General features: G+C 38.1%; 2 protein-coding genes across 4 annotated transcripts in view; both read left to right on the top strand.

Annotated features, from left to right (window-relative positions):
* Positions 1–8,114, top strand: part of ME2 (malic enzyme 2) — a 54,734-nt gene extending 46,620 nt beyond the window's left edge. For both annotated transcript variants that reach the window (XM_058692063.1, XM_058692064.1), the window contains exons 14-16: positions 1,554–1,624; positions 2,375–2,473; positions 7,242–8,114. In XM_058692063.1, the coding sequence (XP_058548046.1) occupies positions 1,554–1,624; positions 2,375–2,473; positions 7,242–7,409 (338 nt within the window). In that variant the 3' untranslated portion in view covers positions 7,410–8,114. The remainder of the gene's footprint in view (positions 1–1,553; positions 1,625–2,374; positions 2,474–7,241) is intronic.
* Positions 2,376–17,339, top strand: part of ELAC1 (elaC ribonuclease Z 1) — a 39,926-nt gene continuing 24,962 nt past the window's right edge. Inside the window, exon 1 of one of the 2 annotated variants that reach the window (XM_058692071.1) lies at positions 2,376–2,473. The gene's annotated coding sequence lies outside the window, so the exon portion shown is untranslated. Of the gene's footprint in view, positions 2,474–8,423; positions 9,374–17,339 lie in introns of those variants that run through there. The other variant, XM_058692073.1, reaches the window with a different exon arrangement.

Genomic DNA, 17,339 nt, shown 5'->3' with positions numbered 1-17,339 from the left:
GCTCTCAAAAATAAATAAACATTAAAAAAAAGAAAGAAAAAGCTGAGGAAGTCACTTAGAAATAGAGCAAAGAACAAGGGGTGGAAAATAAAAGAAGATAATTAGCAGACTAGTCCCGGAAGTACAATATCAGAAAATAGAAATTTTAGAAAGACAACAGATAAATGGAGGGAAGAAAATTATGAAAAACTTCATGAACAGTTCCCCAAACTGAAAGATCCAAGTTTCTAGATAGGAAGGCCCTCCCACTGAGTGCCAAATGTGGTGTGTGAAAGTCATGAACCTCAAGGCACATCGCTGGGAAATTACAGAACATTCGGTATGAAAAAAGATCCTAATACTTCCAGAGATGCAGCTAAAAGATAATCACTGAAAAGGATCGAGAATCAAATTGGCACTGATTTCTCAATCAGCTCAATCTAGCTGGCAGCTAGAAGGTGTTGGAATAATGCTTACAATTCTGATAGGAAATTATTTCCAAACTAGAATTGTAAACCCAAAGAAACTATCAAATAAGTAGAAAGTAGTAGAAAAAAGGAGGGGGGAGGAGAGGGAGCATCTTCAGAAAACTACAGGAGAAAGTATCCTACCAAAAAGGGAAGTAACAAACAACTAGGAAGAAGTGGGATTTAGGAAGTGAACTCAGAAGCAAAGGGAGTCCCCATGAAAATTGGGGTTTTTCCAGGATGCCAACTCTGTGTCTGGGATGCATAGCAGCCATACCAGATGGGAGCTTCAGCACAGGTTTCTTCTAGAGGATGAAAGAAGAGACTATGTCCGGGAGCTGAAACACTTCATGATTTAGGCAGTTGAATGAGTGTTTCAGGATGAAGTGATTTTAAGTACAGAAAATCTAAAACAAGGAGAACAGCCGGACAGTAACTTCAGGGAAAACAAAAGGTTATGCAGGAGAGGAGAAATAATCATGACAGGGTGTTAATAATGGCTCAGCTGCAAGTAACATTTATGAAGTCCTAATAACAATATTGGTTCAGCCAAAGTTGTGCCCTAACCATGTGGGAAGAAGGGAGGAGGCTGGAGATGCGAAGGAAAGCCAACACACTTATTTCCTGCAGGAAGGAATCAGTGATCTCTAAAACTCAGAAGTCAGTCAGGAGAAATTCAAGCAAGCTGTTGAAGAGTGAGAGAGAGAAACATTAAAATAATCAACTAAAAGAATGGAAAGTAATTGCCTCTGTAGAAGTCCATAGTAACGTCTAAGAAGTGGAAAGGTGTTTAGAGGTGGGCTGGGGATTGATGTTTCTTGTAACAAGTGTTGATGAATTGTATGCGTTGTAATTTTGCTAACTGTTAAATTGAGAAAAGCCATTTGCTATTTCTAAAATTGTTCTGGTAAATAAGAATTGTAACAGTTAACAAAGATCACTTGATTTTTAACTCAGATTTCTGTTTTCTCTTGGCTGCTTTCTTTTGGGGGTCCGTCTGGGGGAAGTGGGTTACCATTAATTTGCTTTAAGTGTGGGAATTTATTTGGCTCCTTTCATAATTTGAAAAGTGACCTGACTAAATAAACTATTTATAATGTTTTCTAGGTGTGGCTTTAGCTGTTATTCTCTGTAATACCCGGCATATTAGTGACCATGTTTTCCTAGAAGCTGCAAAGGTAAATGCTTTAAATAGTGTTTGGCAGTGCTCACTACGGCAGCACACATACTAAATATTGTTTGGCTATTTTATAAAGGATGCGTTATAAAGATAAATGGATCCTAATTAAAATCAGAGAGACAGAAAATGGGTCAAATCTGCCTTATGAATGGAAAGGAAGTTCTTCATCTGTTGATTTTGTGACTTGCCCATCTACTTTTGCATAAAATTCATTTTTATCATGATGTTTTAGATGTTTGATTGCAAGTTACGAATCCTTTCATACTTATGTACTGTACCTGTATAGTATACGTATAGTATGTATATGTGTGTGTGTGTGTGTAGTGAATATACATATATATGTAGTACATACATCTGAAGGTGATATACTATGGCACCTTCATTTTTTTAATGGACAAATACTGGTTTATTTGGAGTGTGCTGGCCTTTTGGAGCGCCAGACTGCAATATGAGTTTTGAAGAACTCGTGTTAATACAAATTTTAATGTCTGTTTTCATAGTAGCTGTTGTAATTATGCCAAACTTTGTATGTGTTAAGAAGAATTTGTCAATAAGCCTTTAAATCTGGTTATTTATTGTTTAGTGGTGAACAGTTTTAATTTCTGCAGTGCTTCAAGCATATTCCTGATAAAAGTAAAGAGAATTATGATACCTGTATGATTTACTGCTCCCCAAACCCCTTTCCCATTTTATTAGATCCTTATTCTGTGTTATTTAAACAAAAGTAAAATGCTGTCTTTCTCTTCAGGCACTGGCAAATCAATTGACAGATAAAGAGCTAGCTCAAGGGAGACTTTACCCACCACTTGCTGATATTCAGGAAGTTTCTATTAACATTGCTATTAAGGTAAGTATTAATTTATACCTCCTCACATAAATTTTAATGGCATATTCTTATGCAAGTAGCACAAGTTTACAGAGACAAGTTTGAAACATTTCAAGAGTACAAAGAAGAAATTTTAGGTGACCCATATTCTTTCTGCCAGGATGTAACCCACATTATTATTTTGGATTTGTTATCTTCTGGTCTTTCTTCTTCCCAAACACATGCATACGTCTGCACACACATGCAGTCACCTATGACTGTTTTTATAATTGGTTCTTCACTGCACTTTCTCCATTAAGTATATTGTAAACCTTTTCCCATGTAAATCAGTAGTAATTCTGTATGACTGTTAATAATGCTGCATGGTGTTCTCTTTGTTGGTATATCATAATTTGTTTAACCATTTCTGTATTTTTGGACTTTAAACATTTCTCATTTTGTTAGAAATATTGTAGTGAACATCCTTAGATAAATTTTTGCACACATTTGTGATTGTGTAAGATAAATGTCTAATCATAAGAACAAAAAGTATTACTATGCTAAGGCTTCTGATAAGAATTACCATCATATATCTTCAGGAAAAAAGTATCAGTTTACATTGTACATATTAGATATGAAATACATCTGTTTTCCCATACTTTTGCCAATACTTAGTGTTTTTTTTTTTTTCAATGTTTTTTATTTATTTATTTATTTATTTATTTATTTATTTATTTATTTTTGGGACAGAGCGAGACAGAGCATGAACGGGGGAGGGGCAGAGAGAGAGGGAGACACAGAATCGGAAACAGGCTCCAGGCTCCGAGCCATCAGCCCGGAGCCCGACGCGGGGCTCGAACTCACGGACCGCGAGATCGTGACCTGGCTGAAGTCGGACGCTTAACCGACTGCGCCACCCAGGCGCCCCTACTTAGTGTTTTTTTAATCACAGATACTTAATAGGTGGAGAATTATATCTCGTTGTTTTTAAAAATCTTTTTTAACGTTTATTTATTTTTGAGAGAGGGAGGGAGGGAGGAAGGGGCAGAGAGAGAGGGAGACACAAAATCCGAAGCAGATTCCAGGCTCCAAGCTGTCAGCACAGAGCCTGACACAGGGCTCGAACTCATGAACTGTGAGATCATAACCTGAGCCAAAGTCAGACGCTTAACCAACTCAGCCACCTAGTCACCTCGACTTTTGCTTGTTTTTATATTGTACTGGTTGTTTTCTTTCTAATACTAACTTATAAAGGCTCTGTATATATTAAGTGTCGTGATCCTCCTCTTGGCTGTGGTGCAGGTATTTTCCCGTTTGCCATTTATTTTAACTTGTGGAATGCCATATTTCAAAAGTTTTTTTTATGGAATGATGTGTTTACTCTGTGGATTGTTTCTTCACCCTTTATGGATATTAATGCCTTCCCCCACTCCCAAAATCATATAAATATCTACCTGCGTGTTTTAATAACATAAAACTTTTTAACCCCTCAGAATTATTTTAGAATATTATGTGAGATAGAGAAACATTTTTTTCGGAGTAGCTAACCAGTTACCCCAGCACCAATTAATGGAGAATGGTCCTTTTATTAACATACAGTCCTCATATCTTGAGAGTCTGTTGCTAACTATATTGGCCTATTACTAGGCACTGTTAAAATTATTGTGGTATGTGGGGTGCCTGGCTGGCTCAGTCAGTACAGCATGTGACTCCTGATCTGGCAGTTGTGAGTTTGAGCCCCACAGACTCTTGATCTGGCAGTTGTGAGTTGGGCATAGAGATTACTTAAAAACAGTCTTAAAACCTTAAGAAAAATAATTGTTATTGTGGCATATATAATATGCATTATTTTATACTATATAGTTCCTTCCCATCATTATGGTTTTTTAGGATTTGTTTAAACTGTGCATTTTTTTGGATGAATTTTTCGATCAGTTTTTGAGTTCAAAGAAAACCCTGCAACTACGTATGAAACTATCATACATTAAATTGGTACAGTTGTCTTTTAGTATTGACTCTTCTTCCCCATCAGTGTCTCTTTTCACTCACCACAATCTTTTTCTTTTTTTTAAGTCTTTCAATATCATTTTGTTGTTTTCTTCTATAAATGTGGTACATTGCTGAATACTTATTTTCCTGGATATTTAAAATTTTGGGTTCTTTATAACGAACAAAGTTTTTCTTTCCATATCTGTTTCCTTGCTAGTCATTTCTGCCATATAGGGGAGGTATTAATTTTTATGAATTTACTTGATAACTAGTCGGTTGAACAATCTTAATTCTTTTTTTTTTTTTTTTAAGTTTATTTATTCTGAGAGAGAGAGTCTGAGTCGGGGAAGGGCATAGAGAGGAAGAGAGAGAATCCCAAATAGGCCCTGTGCTGCTCCATCTCACGAACTGGAGATCATGACTTGAGCTGAAATCAAGAGTCAGAAGTTTAACCTACCGAGCCACCCAGGCGTCCCCAGTTTTTATTCTTTTAATGGTCTCTTAATTAACTCTTTTGGAATTTTGAGTTCTAAATCAATTGCAAGCAATTGTATTATTAATTTATACGTATTGCTCTTTTTTTTTTTTTTTTACCCTTAAGATCAGTTTTAAGCAACTCAGTTGATAAGAACATCCTTATATTTTAATATTGAATGTGATACTAGCTTTTGGTTGAAATAAATATTCTTTCATCTTTTTAAAGAAGTAGGCTTCATTCCCAGATTACTAAAATTTTCTTAAACATCAAGATTAGATGCGGAATTTATCAACCACATTTTTGACTGTATACTGATGATCCTAAGATTTTTACCCCTTTGACTATAAATGTTATTTTTGCATTATTTTAGTACTCATAAACTAAACAAAGGTTGGGAATTAGAGTAAAGGATGATATGTTTAAGAAATAACAGCCAATCCAGGGGTACCTGGCTGGCTCATTCGGTAGAGTGTGTGACTCTTGGTCTCAGAGTCATGAGTTCAAACCCCATGGTTGTGTGTAGAAATTATGTAAAAATAAAATCCTAAAAAATAAAAACAGCCACTCCAGTTGAGCTGGAATCTAAAGTATAGGTAGGAAAATGGCATAAGACAGGATTTGGAAGTTATCTTAAGGCCAGCTTGTACAGATACATGAATGCCAGACTAAAGAGTCTGAGTACCTTACTGTTGCAAAACAACTGAGGATTTTAGAGCCCAGAACTAAGATGGAAAGAGTTCAGCTTTAGAATTTATAGAATGATATTACACGTGGGAAAGATTTGGGAACGTATCAGTCAGTCAAGAGGTTACCGTCGTGCCCAGATGGAAGGTATGAAATAGGAGATACCTGTGTTTAGGAGTTGGCACAGGAGTACAGCCCCCAGATCATGTCTCTTCCCCTTCCCTAGAGTAGAGAATTTTCTCCTTCACTGAGGCTTTCCTCTTTAAGAACAAGGGATCAGGAGACTAGGCAGTGCTTTGTTTCTGTCCCCCACCCCAACCCACAGCCACTGAGCATCTCTTTATAGCTACCAGTCACCTACTGCATGCCTACCTGACCAAGGAGAACTCACTCTGATCTCCTGCCTTGCCCCGGTCTTTTCCGTGGGTACAAATATGTTTCTTACAATAGACCAGAAAATAATTGAAACATATTTTCATCGCAAAATACAGGAAGGTTGAGCCCCTGGGATGAAAGCTTATTTTTAATAACCTTCAGTTTTTGTTAAGTTTTTTTCTTAGAGAGCTGAAATAAACTTCAATAATGATCACCATTTAGAATGGGAACTAGACTAGGAGGAGAAAGGCATAACTGTTTAAGTATTTTTTTACTCTTTGCCACTACATTTTTTTTTAAGTTAAAATGAAACCGTGACTTGAGAATTGACGATTTCACGGGCACTGTGCTATATCCTGTGAGGAAGCGTTTTGTACTACCTCATTTTACATCAAAATTGAGGCTCAGAGCGTTTATCCTCATCACCAGTCATGGTGTGTGACTTGGTTACAAATACCAGAAATCCATTCAAGCCAAGTGACGTGGGAGGTAATCTGGCTTAACCGTATAGGGCCTGGGATCTATAATCAGAATGCTTTGGGTTTAAAACTCAGCTCTCTTTTAACTGTCTTGGGCAAGTTACTTAAACTCCTCATACTTCAGTGTCCTCATATGTAAAATGAAAATAATACTATCAGTACTTACCTCATAGGATTCTTGTGAGGATTAAATGAAATGTCCATGTAAAGCACATAGAACATGGTTGGCACTCCATGATGGTGGTAGTGAGTTTCCATGTGTAAGTCCCAGCCCTAACTTTACTTGACCTTACAGTTCAGTGCCCAACACCTGATTTATAATAATTTCTGTGTCTCTTAATCCAGATTCTAGAGCAAAAACTACCTGGCTCATTGTGGGTTAGGTTTTCACCGGAGTCCAGTCACCTGTGGGTAGGAAGTAGAGTCTCCTACACCCCATTTGAAAATAGGGAGAAGGACATGGGCTGGGCAGGCCACCCAAGTAGGTCTACTTGACTAACACAGAGTAGAGCTTAAAATTATTTGTTAGATTGAAGTATGAAGGAAATGCCAATAATTGGGGGGGGGGGGGTGACTTTAAAACACATCAGACTTACAGTGAGATTGGAGATAATTTTTATTTCATCTTTTAAGCTTTTAATAGTTTCCAAATGTTTGAAATGAGTCAAAGTAATGTTGTTTTGTATTTTGAAAAAAGAAAAACGTCACTCTTCTAAATTCATTTCTCTGTGTTTGAATAGTAGTAGCTTTTCTCTCAATCAGGTTGATATTCAGAGCCTACACAGTAATCTTACTTATTTTTCAGGTTACAGAATACCTGTATGCTAACAAAATGGCTTTTCGATACCCAGAACCTGAGGACAAGGCCAAGTACATTAGAGAAAGAATATGGCGAAGTGAATATGATTCGTTGCTGCCAGATGTTTATGATTGGCCAGAATCTGCATTAAGCCCTCCCTTGATAACAGAATAGAAGCATACCCACTGAGAAATACTTTCCATGCTTCAGGGAACCTGTTTTTTTCAGACAAAAAGAGAGAATGTTCTCAAATTTATGGTTTTTTCCTGTGTTTTATTCTCCCTCACTGCTTTGCTTGACTTATTCTTTTCATGAATTTATACTTCTGTAGAGGGTAGATGTGTTGGCTATATTGTTAATGCCCACCAGGACCCTGCAATCAAATAACCATAATGCTTTCATTCTGACTTGTAGCTCATACCACATCAAAGAGATGTTCCAAATGTATTTATCAATGTCTTCACTTGTGCTCTTATTCCTGCTTGCCAAAGTATTCGCTATTTACTATTATAGTAATGATCTTCTCTCCCCAGCCCTAGAATCGAAATTTACTTCTGTGGATAGGAGTATAGAATTTTAAGAAGCCAAATTTAACTAAATTCTGAGGACAAACTGTCAGTATCTGCAAGTCTTCTTTTTGTCTGCCTCATTTTATCTTTATGCTCTGAAATCCCTTTCGAGTTGATAAATCTAGAGAAATGTGAAAAATCTACCCTGTTATTTATTTTCTGGACCTAATTTGAAGCTTTAACATCATGAGAGAGAAGTGGGAAGTATTGCTGCCTTTAGACAAATAAACAAAATAGTCATTGTTTTCAATAGTGTATAAAAATCATAGTGTAACTTTTTTATTTAATAAAGGTAATACCCTAAATTTAATTTGCTTCAATGATGCGATTTTATTGCCCACTAGAAATTTAGGTTTGCTTATGACGAAAAATACCTATTTTCTTTTTTTTTTTAAAAATTTTTTTTCAACGTTTTTTATTTATTTTTGGGACAGAGAGAGATAGAGCATGAACGGGGGAGGGGCAGAGAGAGAGGGAGACACAGAATCGGAAACAGGCTCCAGGCTCCGAGCAGTCAGCACAGAGCCCGACGCGGGGCTCGAACTCACGGACCGCGAGATCGTGACCTGGCTGAAGTCGGCCGCTTAACCGACTGCGCCACCCAGGCGCCCCGAAAAATACCTATTTTCATTTTATTTCTAGATGATTGGAAGGAAGGGATATAATGCATAAATTATAAGTGACATCATGTGACCCTTAACAAATTAGTCATATGTTTCACATCCAAAGGAAGCATACTTAACTGGATAAGCTGTATCCCCTATTCCAGTATGGTGCTCTTTATCACTTAGATAATTTTGGAATGTTTCTGTGATACATTCCTTTGAATACCATTAATGACAGCTCTGTCTACTGAAGATGGAATTAATTTTTTAATTAATTTAATTAGTTTAGATCTAAGTGGGGATAAATAAGGTTGGTGTTCTTACCAGGAAATGCCATTTTTAATCCCAATTAAAATGGGTAACAATTGGCTAGTGAAGCCAGTTTTCTTACGTGGCGTATTGGAGAGGTATTTGTTGTTTTTTGGTTTTTTAAATTTGTTTGTTTATTTTGAGAGACAGTGAGCAGGGTAGGGTCAGAGAGGGAGGGAGAAAGAGGGAATTCCAAGCAGACTCTGCTTTGTCAGTGCGGACATGGGACTTGAACTCACGAAGCCTGAGATCATGACCTGAGTGGAAATCAAGAGTTGGACACTTAACCAACTGAGCCACCCAGGTGCCCCTGTATTGGAGAGATCTAAAGCAGAACCCAAAAGCATTTTGAGAATTAGTAGTATTACTTTATGTGTGCCTAACATCGTTGCTTTGAAGGAACTTTTAAATGCTCATTCTAGAATATTAACTACAAAAAGTTATTCATAGCTTCGTATAAGGGTGGACATTATTTGGTATTTCTCTCCACAGTCCTTGGAAAAAAGGGGTTAATTATTATGCTCATATTTCCTTCTATCTATAGGTAGAGATTGATTGATACTAATTTTGAATATAATTCAACATTTTAAGAATGCTTGAAATGGCATTGCCATTTGGAGTATGGAAAAATGCAATTGATTAATCCATTTAACAGGTGAGTGAAGTCAGAAGTGTGTTAAATAAATCTGTTTTATAAAATAAGCAACCAGGTCACAATTTGTTTCTGTTAGTTAAAGATGAAAGGTTTATGTTTTTCTTGTTACCTTTGTCAAAACGAAATCACCCCCCAAAATACTATCTTGAGTTTAACATTACAAGCATAATAATTACAAATCCTGTTTTTTGCCTAGTGCTTATTGAAGGCAGGACCATATGCCGAATTAAAGTAATTTTACGAAGCTTAGTAAATATGTCTAGTATAGTCTTTTTTTTTTTTTCTAGTATAGTCTTCATGGAAATTATACTTCAAGGAAAAAACAAGGCCAACTGGTATATAGCCTGCTTATTTAAAAGAGAAATTATATACATATAACCAGTAAAATAGTGGTTGGTAACACATGAGAACAGGTTGCTTTTAATAAATATACATTGGAATATATATTAAAAGCAACCTATTCTCATGTAGTATTTACCAACAAAGTAACAATTACTGGATGTACTTTGAAGAAAAAATTTTAAGAATCTAGGCAGGAGCTATTAGGATAGTGGAAGGGGGTTGGTGGCATTATGGCATCAAATTGGAAAAGAAACAAACATTCAGACCTTCTATGGAATCTGTTACCTAACAAGAAGGTAATTATTTTTAAAACCTCAGTGGAGAGTCATTTTCATTCTTTTGAATAGAGAAGAAATTCTGTAAGCTTAGTCTGTCAGACACTACCCAGTAGGGGAAAATGAGAACACAGTCTCTAATCTGGCACCAGCGCCCATGGTATGAAACAGCCTGCGTAAATAGTAGGGGTATAATGATGAACATGTTAGAGATTTGGTTAAAATCTTTTTAAAGGATGAAGTCTTAACCAGGAAGCTGCTTCAGAATCACCCTGAAGCTTTTTTGTTTGTTTGTTTGTGTGTTTGTTTAAGTTTTTATTTAAGTAATCGCTACACCCAACGTGGGGCTTGAACTAATGGCCCTGAGATCAAGAGTGGCACACTCCTCTGACCGAGCCAGCCAGGCGCCTCCACCCTGAAGCTTCTTTACAATACATATGCCTCTGCCCCTTCCTTCCAGGTCCCCTGGACCACCAGGGACAGCCTTGGCAGGTGTATTTTCAGCAGGTCCCCAGGTTATTCTGGCACACATGTGCCCTGGCTCCCAACTGTTGTCTTCAAGTGTACATCTGAATTATCTGCAGAGCTAACTGATGGCTCCCGCTGATGCAGTGGCTCTGGGGTGGGGCCTGAGAGTCTGTATTTCTTGCCATCTCCCAGGTGATGTCTAGGCTGTTGGCACAGAGAAGGCATTGAGTGGCTTTCTTCCAGAGTTTTGAGTGTGATGTGCAGTTTGTTTAGTGCTCATATAGTACATACTTTATATAAAAAAAGACAACTGGAATTATGTCCTTCCATGTAATTGTTTTCATCCACTTATGTCGAGTTTTTGTGGGATGTTTATAAGGACAGGAATTAATATAGAACTTTTAAACAGATTTTTCTGAAAATAAATAAATAGAATACTGTTCAATTCTGAAGTATAGTTTTTTTTTTTATTTTTCTAAGTTTTAGAAAAAGTCCTAATGTTTGTTTATTTTTGAGAAAGAGTGAGAGTGAGCAGGGGAGGGGCAGAGAGAGAGGGAGACAGAAAATGTGAAGCAGGCTCAACGTTGTCACCGCAAAGCCCGACACAGGGCTTGAACTTACAAACTGTTAGATCATGACCTGAGCTGAAGTCAGACACTTAACCAACTGACCCGCCCAGGTAACCCTGAAGTATAGTTTTTAAATGCGCTTGTTAAGTAAAACCTAGCAGCCAGTTTTCACTTATGAAAAGATTAGCTATCTGGGGTGCCTAGGTGGCTTAGTCGGGTAAACATCCAACTTCGGCTCAGGTCATGATCTCACGGTTTGTGAGTTTGAGCCCCACGTCAGGCTCTGTGCTGACAGCTCAGAGCCTGGAGCCTGCTTCCGATTCTGTGTCTCCCTCTCTCTCTACCCCTCCCCTGCTCACGCTCTGTCTCTCTCTCTCTCAAAAATAATAAATGTTAAAAAAAAAATTTTTTTTTAAGATTAGCAATGAAATGGGTAATTGTTTCTTCTCTGTTGGTTGCCTTATGATATGACTTATCCTTTGTCTTTTCTTTCCTTAAATTATCAGCTTCTGCAGAAATAAGATTCTGCATTCTCCTTTTTGCAAAGAAGTTGTAATGAATTAAGACCAAAGCATAATTATTAAGGGGCACGGAGCATAATATATTTACTGCCCTCAGATAACTGAGAAAACTCAAACGGGTGGTAGAGGAGTGAGACAAGTCTTGCCTTAGAAAGAACACTTCATCCAAATACTCCTGTAGCTTTTTTCCCCAAGCCACTCAGTAGCTTTCAAAAAGAACTTCATACTGTTGAACAGCTCCAGGGTTCTGTTGAATTCACCAAAATGGAATCCTCTCTGTTGAGTGTAAATAACACTTAAGGACACTGATAGAAATCTCAAAGCTCTCTGCTGGGATTCCATTTAGAGGGACTACCCTAAACAGTGAAATAGCACCAATATCGTGTTTCCATCCAAAACACGACCACACATATTCAGGGACTGGCACATTGCTGACTTTATAGGAGAGAACACAGAATCGTTATCTACGTTGGCTCTCAACTGATTTGTGATTTGTACTTTAATGTGCATCTAAATGTTAAGATGAAATAAATCCTCTACAGCCAAGCTTAAATAAAGTAACATATTTAATATTTAAAATAGCCAAGATAATTTGACTATAGACAACTTCCCCCTCATCTGAAATGAGAATGTTTTAATGGAAGCAGAGTAAAAGCTCAATGTTTTTTTTCAAATTTTAATACATTCAGCTGGACCTGATTAGGACATGACTCTTCGTGCATAATTCTTGCCAGGAGTTACTCAGGTAAACTGGTGATTAGACTTTAAAACAATAATTATTTCCCTTCTTGGATAAGGAAAATGGTGCCTCTCAGAAAAGTAACATGATATATTATGATACATGATGAGGAAATGTGTTCATAATTTAGTTGCATAAAACATACAAATTAAGCCAGATGACTTTTGGATGCTTTGTATATTTATGTACAAATATTCCCCAGTACATTTTAAGTGTACATTTTTCTGATTTTAAGTGTATATCCTAATAAGTCATTGATTCCTACAGTCATTGAATGTCACCAACATGTTAGGTATGTACAGTTAGCAAATAATGCTAAAGTCAATTTTATGGATAGCACCTGGTCTCCTTGTAAGCATCTAATAGGCGTCAGCGTACTTCATTCGCAAATCACCTCCTGTCACTGCACCTGTTTTAGAAAGGCCACAGGCACAGGGAGGTTCAATGCCTTGCACAAGGTCCTAGCTGGTGAGTAGCAGAGTCAGGGCTCTTAACCTCAGCCCCTCTCAAGGAAGAAGGGCCTCTGTGACGGGTGATTTTATCTGGATCTTAAATACGTTGTCTCCAGGAACTGTTATTTCAGATGAAAACTCACGTGTTCTTCTAAGATTAGACTTAGGTCCTTTTAAATGTGTTTTATCAGTTTACTTGATTTTTACTTTGTTCCCGTATATAACTCAAATACAATATAACACTGTTGTGTTAGTCTTCAGCATTTTAAGTACTGGATGTAACCATAAAAGATTTGGTTTTGAATTTGATAACTTATATCAAAGATTCTCAAGAGCTAGTTCACTAACACTTTTGATTTGATAATCCTTCCAGAACCACCAATTGCTATCACTGCTATGCAAAACAGTTTCAATAATGCTTATACAGTTGGTGCCTCTGCCAATGTGAATTTGAATTGTGAGATATATTTCCATATCTTGAGGCAATGATATTTTGATACACTGATAACTATTGTATTATAGGCATGTATATATGCCTATAATATGCATAACTTCTTCCATTAAAAACTGAGAACAGTTGGGGTGCTTGGCTGGCTCAGTCAGTAGAGCATGTGACTCTTGATCTTGGGTCATGAGTTCAAGTCCAGAATTGGGTGTGGAGCTTGCTTAAAAAAAAAAGTGAGGGGGAGAAAAAGCTAAGAGTTAAAAAGTAGAAATATAAAAATGTATGTGTGGAATAAGGAATTTCTGAGACCTATTTTAGCTAAATATTTGACAAAGTAGCATTTCTGCCTAATGTTTTATTATACTTTGCCTAATGACCTTTAAAATTAACTGAAATTAAAACCATGTTTTTGCAATTGATACTGTGTTCCCTTTGATAACATCCCAAGCATGAATTACTAATTTCAAGGGAATCCTGCATTACAAAAGTGACCGCTTAGCCTTTCCCACCTGTGCATTTAAGATAAGAGGATGGGATAATCTTGTGGTAATTGCTTAAGGGAATTATCAGTTTAAGGGGAAAGCCTTGTGTAGAGTGTTATACCAGACTGACTTATTACAGATGGTTTCAGGAATCTGTAAACACTCCATAATGATGTGAATTGTTTTTTCTCTTTTGAGGTACATAAATTTTAATGAGATGTGTGTATTTTCTTAGTAAAACTTCCCATGCATAAAAAATGTGTTATGACCTTGTTTTTAGAGGCACTTTCAAAGCTCGGTATTATCTTAAACCTTAAAACACAGCCCAGAACACCTGCTCCCTTGGGAGCGCTCTGGGCTTAGCTCTAGATTCACACGTGGAGCCCTACTCATGCTCACCAACTTTTCCTTTTGTTCAGCTTCCTACTTTATCTCCTTATTTAATCATAGCACTAACGGAATTGTTCCTTATCCCTTCTCCCCCACTACATACACATTACAAGACTCAAATGTTAGAACACCAAGTCAGGAAAGATTGTACATTGATTTTGTGATAAAGGGGGGAAATGGTAGAACAGCTAATACGTTCTGAGTGCTTACCTTAAGCCAGGCACTGTTCTAAGTACCTGATATCTATTTACTCATTTAACCTTCAAAACAACCTTCTGAGGTGTAGGTACTACTATTTTTCCTGTTTTGCAGATGTAGACTGTCAGGTACAGAGCCCTGCAGGTCACGTAGCTACCAAAATGGCAAAGCTAGGATTCAGACCTCTTGCATCTGACGCTATGTCGACTACTCTTCACCTACTCTGAGCACAGCCCACACAGCAGAACGTGGCTGCAGAAAATTACAGTCGTGCTGGCTGTCTCACTCAGTCATCATCACTAACTTTAAGATGGGCATCCAGTGACTGACACCTTCCCTGCATCAGACCTCGGACATCTTCCTGCATCCCCACTCTCGGCAGACAGCCTTGCTTCCTGTCTCATAGAAAAACCCAACAGTCAGAAGAGAATGTCCCAAGTTCCCCTTCCCCCATCTCCCCAGGTACCTTGAGAAGGTGAGAGAAACAGCAGCTCCTGACATCCAGAAGCTGGCCCCACCTCGTTGGCTGGCCTCGCTGTGGCTAGGAGCTCATGGCTAGGCCTCCGTCTTCTCCTGTTGAACGTTACCCAGCTCACAGGACGTCAGTGTCAGGCAGGGCCACTCTGACCACAATGGTCAGGCCAAGAACTTCTGTTCTTCCTCCCCTAAGCCTTCTCTTCCCCATCTCCAATTTTACCTAAGTGTCTCAAGCCAAAAGCCCTGGATTTATCCTGGGCTCCCATCTCTTTCTCTCATACCTTATATCAAATCCATCAGCGATTCTTGTTGGCTCTATCCTTAAATATATTCCTTTTCTGTGGTTGTTGTTTTTAATTTTTTTTAAACATTTGTTTATTTTTGAGAGAGAGAGGGAGACAGAGGATCCAAAGCAGGCTCCGTGCTGTGAGCACAGAGCCCAATGCGGGGCTCAAACTCATGAACCTTGAGATTATGACCTGAACCGAAATCAAGAGCCAGACGTTCAACCAACTGAGCCACCCAGGCGCCCCTGAGTGATCCTTTTAAACATAAAATGGAGTCACTTCTCTGTTCAAAACCCTAAATGGCAAAACCGAAGTCCTCATGGTGCCACAAAAGGTCCCACGTGATCACCCACCACTACCTCCACCACCACTTCCTACTTCTCTGACGTCACCTGCTACCCTCCCTGCTCTCTTGCTCTAATTCATCCATACTTGTCTTGAGCACCCGAGCAAACTCCAGACAGAACTTGGCATTTGCTGCATCCTCTGCAAGAACATTCTTGACATCATCTTCTCTACTTGCTTCTTTAGGTCTTTGCTCAGATGTCACTTCTCGGTGAGGCTTTCTCTAACTCACCTTTTTCTTCTTTTTAATGTTTATTCATTTTTGAGAGACAGAGACAGAGTGTGGGCGGAGGAGGAGCAGAAGGAGAGGGAGATACAGAATCCGAAGCAGGCTCCAGGCTCCCAGCTGTCAGCACAGAGCCCGACGTGGGGCTCGAACTCATGAGCCGCAAGATCGCGACCTGAGCCGAAGTCAGACACTTAACCGACTGAGCCTCCCAGGCACCCCTCTAACTTACCCTTTTAAAAATTGCAGCCCAAACTCCCCAGCATTCTCTCTCCTCCCTATTTTTCTCCACAGAACTTATCACCTCCCCTCTATGTATAGTGTTGCAGGGTAGATAGAATGTGCTTTCTTCCTCTGCGGAAGCCAAAGCTGGTGGGGGAAGATCTTCCATTGCCCTACCTCATGGCTGCCAAGAACAGTGGTCAAGTATCAAGTGATGGTTGGTCAATGGCAGTGCCCTAAGAGGATACTGAGGCAAGACCTTGCATGTGGTTTCTGCTGCTTGCATTAGTTCATGGTTTCTGTCAATTTTGTGGGCTCTCCACTCTGCTTTCATTCTGTAATTTAAATTAGCCAAAATTGGTTCTATGCTTGTAACCAGTAATTCTGATTGACGTCAAATTAAGATGTCAACTACTTATAAGTATGTTCATATTTGCCCATCCAACAATACTTTGAGCAAGTCAAGAGCTGGGTCATGTCTTGTATGTGTTTTGCAGTCTCAAAATCTCTTTCTCACCCGGTTCGGGGCTCCTTCTCTATATAGGTTTAAGCAGTGCTTGATTTCAAATAATTGAATGATGAGCAAAAAAATTTCTAAATATAATTTGAATGATAAAAATAAAGTCACGGAGTCTGCCATGTTATCACTTTGTGGGCTCTGAAACTTGCCCACTGCTTTTACGAATTTGTCATTAGAGTCATTAACCTTCCCCCTTAATTTCAGGTCACTTACAGTTGTAGATGTAATGCTAGGTAGGTTAGTTTACTGATTTGAGAAGACCACTATTATATTACATCAAGGTTACCTCTAACCAATGAGAGAAAAAAGAGAAGGCACCTTTCTCCTACCTGTATAAATCATATTATTAGATGTGCTAGGTACCACTTTGGAATGACTCACATTTGAATAACACTTTACAAAGCATTTTCAACAAACACCATTTGGTCTTTGTAACAAAGGTTTGAGGCAAGAGCAGACACAAAAAATCCAGACTCAAACTGTCTTTTGACTCAAAAGTTCATGCTGTTAAGCGATGTAAAAAGACAAATGACAAATTTGGAAAATATTTGCACCGTATATCATAAAGAGTTAGTATCCCTAATATATAGAAAGCACCTAAAAATTCAGAAGAAAAAGACCATTAAAATAAAAAAAAAACCGAACAGAGGATATGCACAAAATGTTCACAGAAAAAAATGCAAATGACCCTTAAACTTATGAAAACATACCCAACATAGCATGAGTTGAAAGATAAATGCAAATTTCAACTACACTAAGATGTTAGATTGGCAAAAACCCCAAACTTTGATAACATTAATGGTGGTGAGGCTCTCAGGATAAAGGTACTCTGATACGTTGCTAATGCGAGGCAAATGACACAACACCCAGAGCAGTAATTCTGGCATTGTCTAGCAAAATTACACATGTAGTTACTAGTTGAGCCATCCCACTTGTAGGAATCTATGTCAAAGATACACTTGCAAAAATAAAAAAAAAAATAACATACACATATTATAGCAAAAGACT

This window comes from Neofelis nebulosa, chromosome 11 (assembly GCF_028018385.1).
Source record: "Neofelis nebulosa isolate mNeoNeb1 chromosome 11, mNeoNeb1.pri, whole genome shotgun sequence".
NCBI lineage: Eukaryota > Metazoa > Chordata > Mammalia > Carnivora > Felidae > Neofelis > Neofelis nebulosa.
The sequence above is the reverse complement of the archived record's forward strand: the minus strand, read 5'-3'. Positions and strand labels throughout refer to the sequence as shown.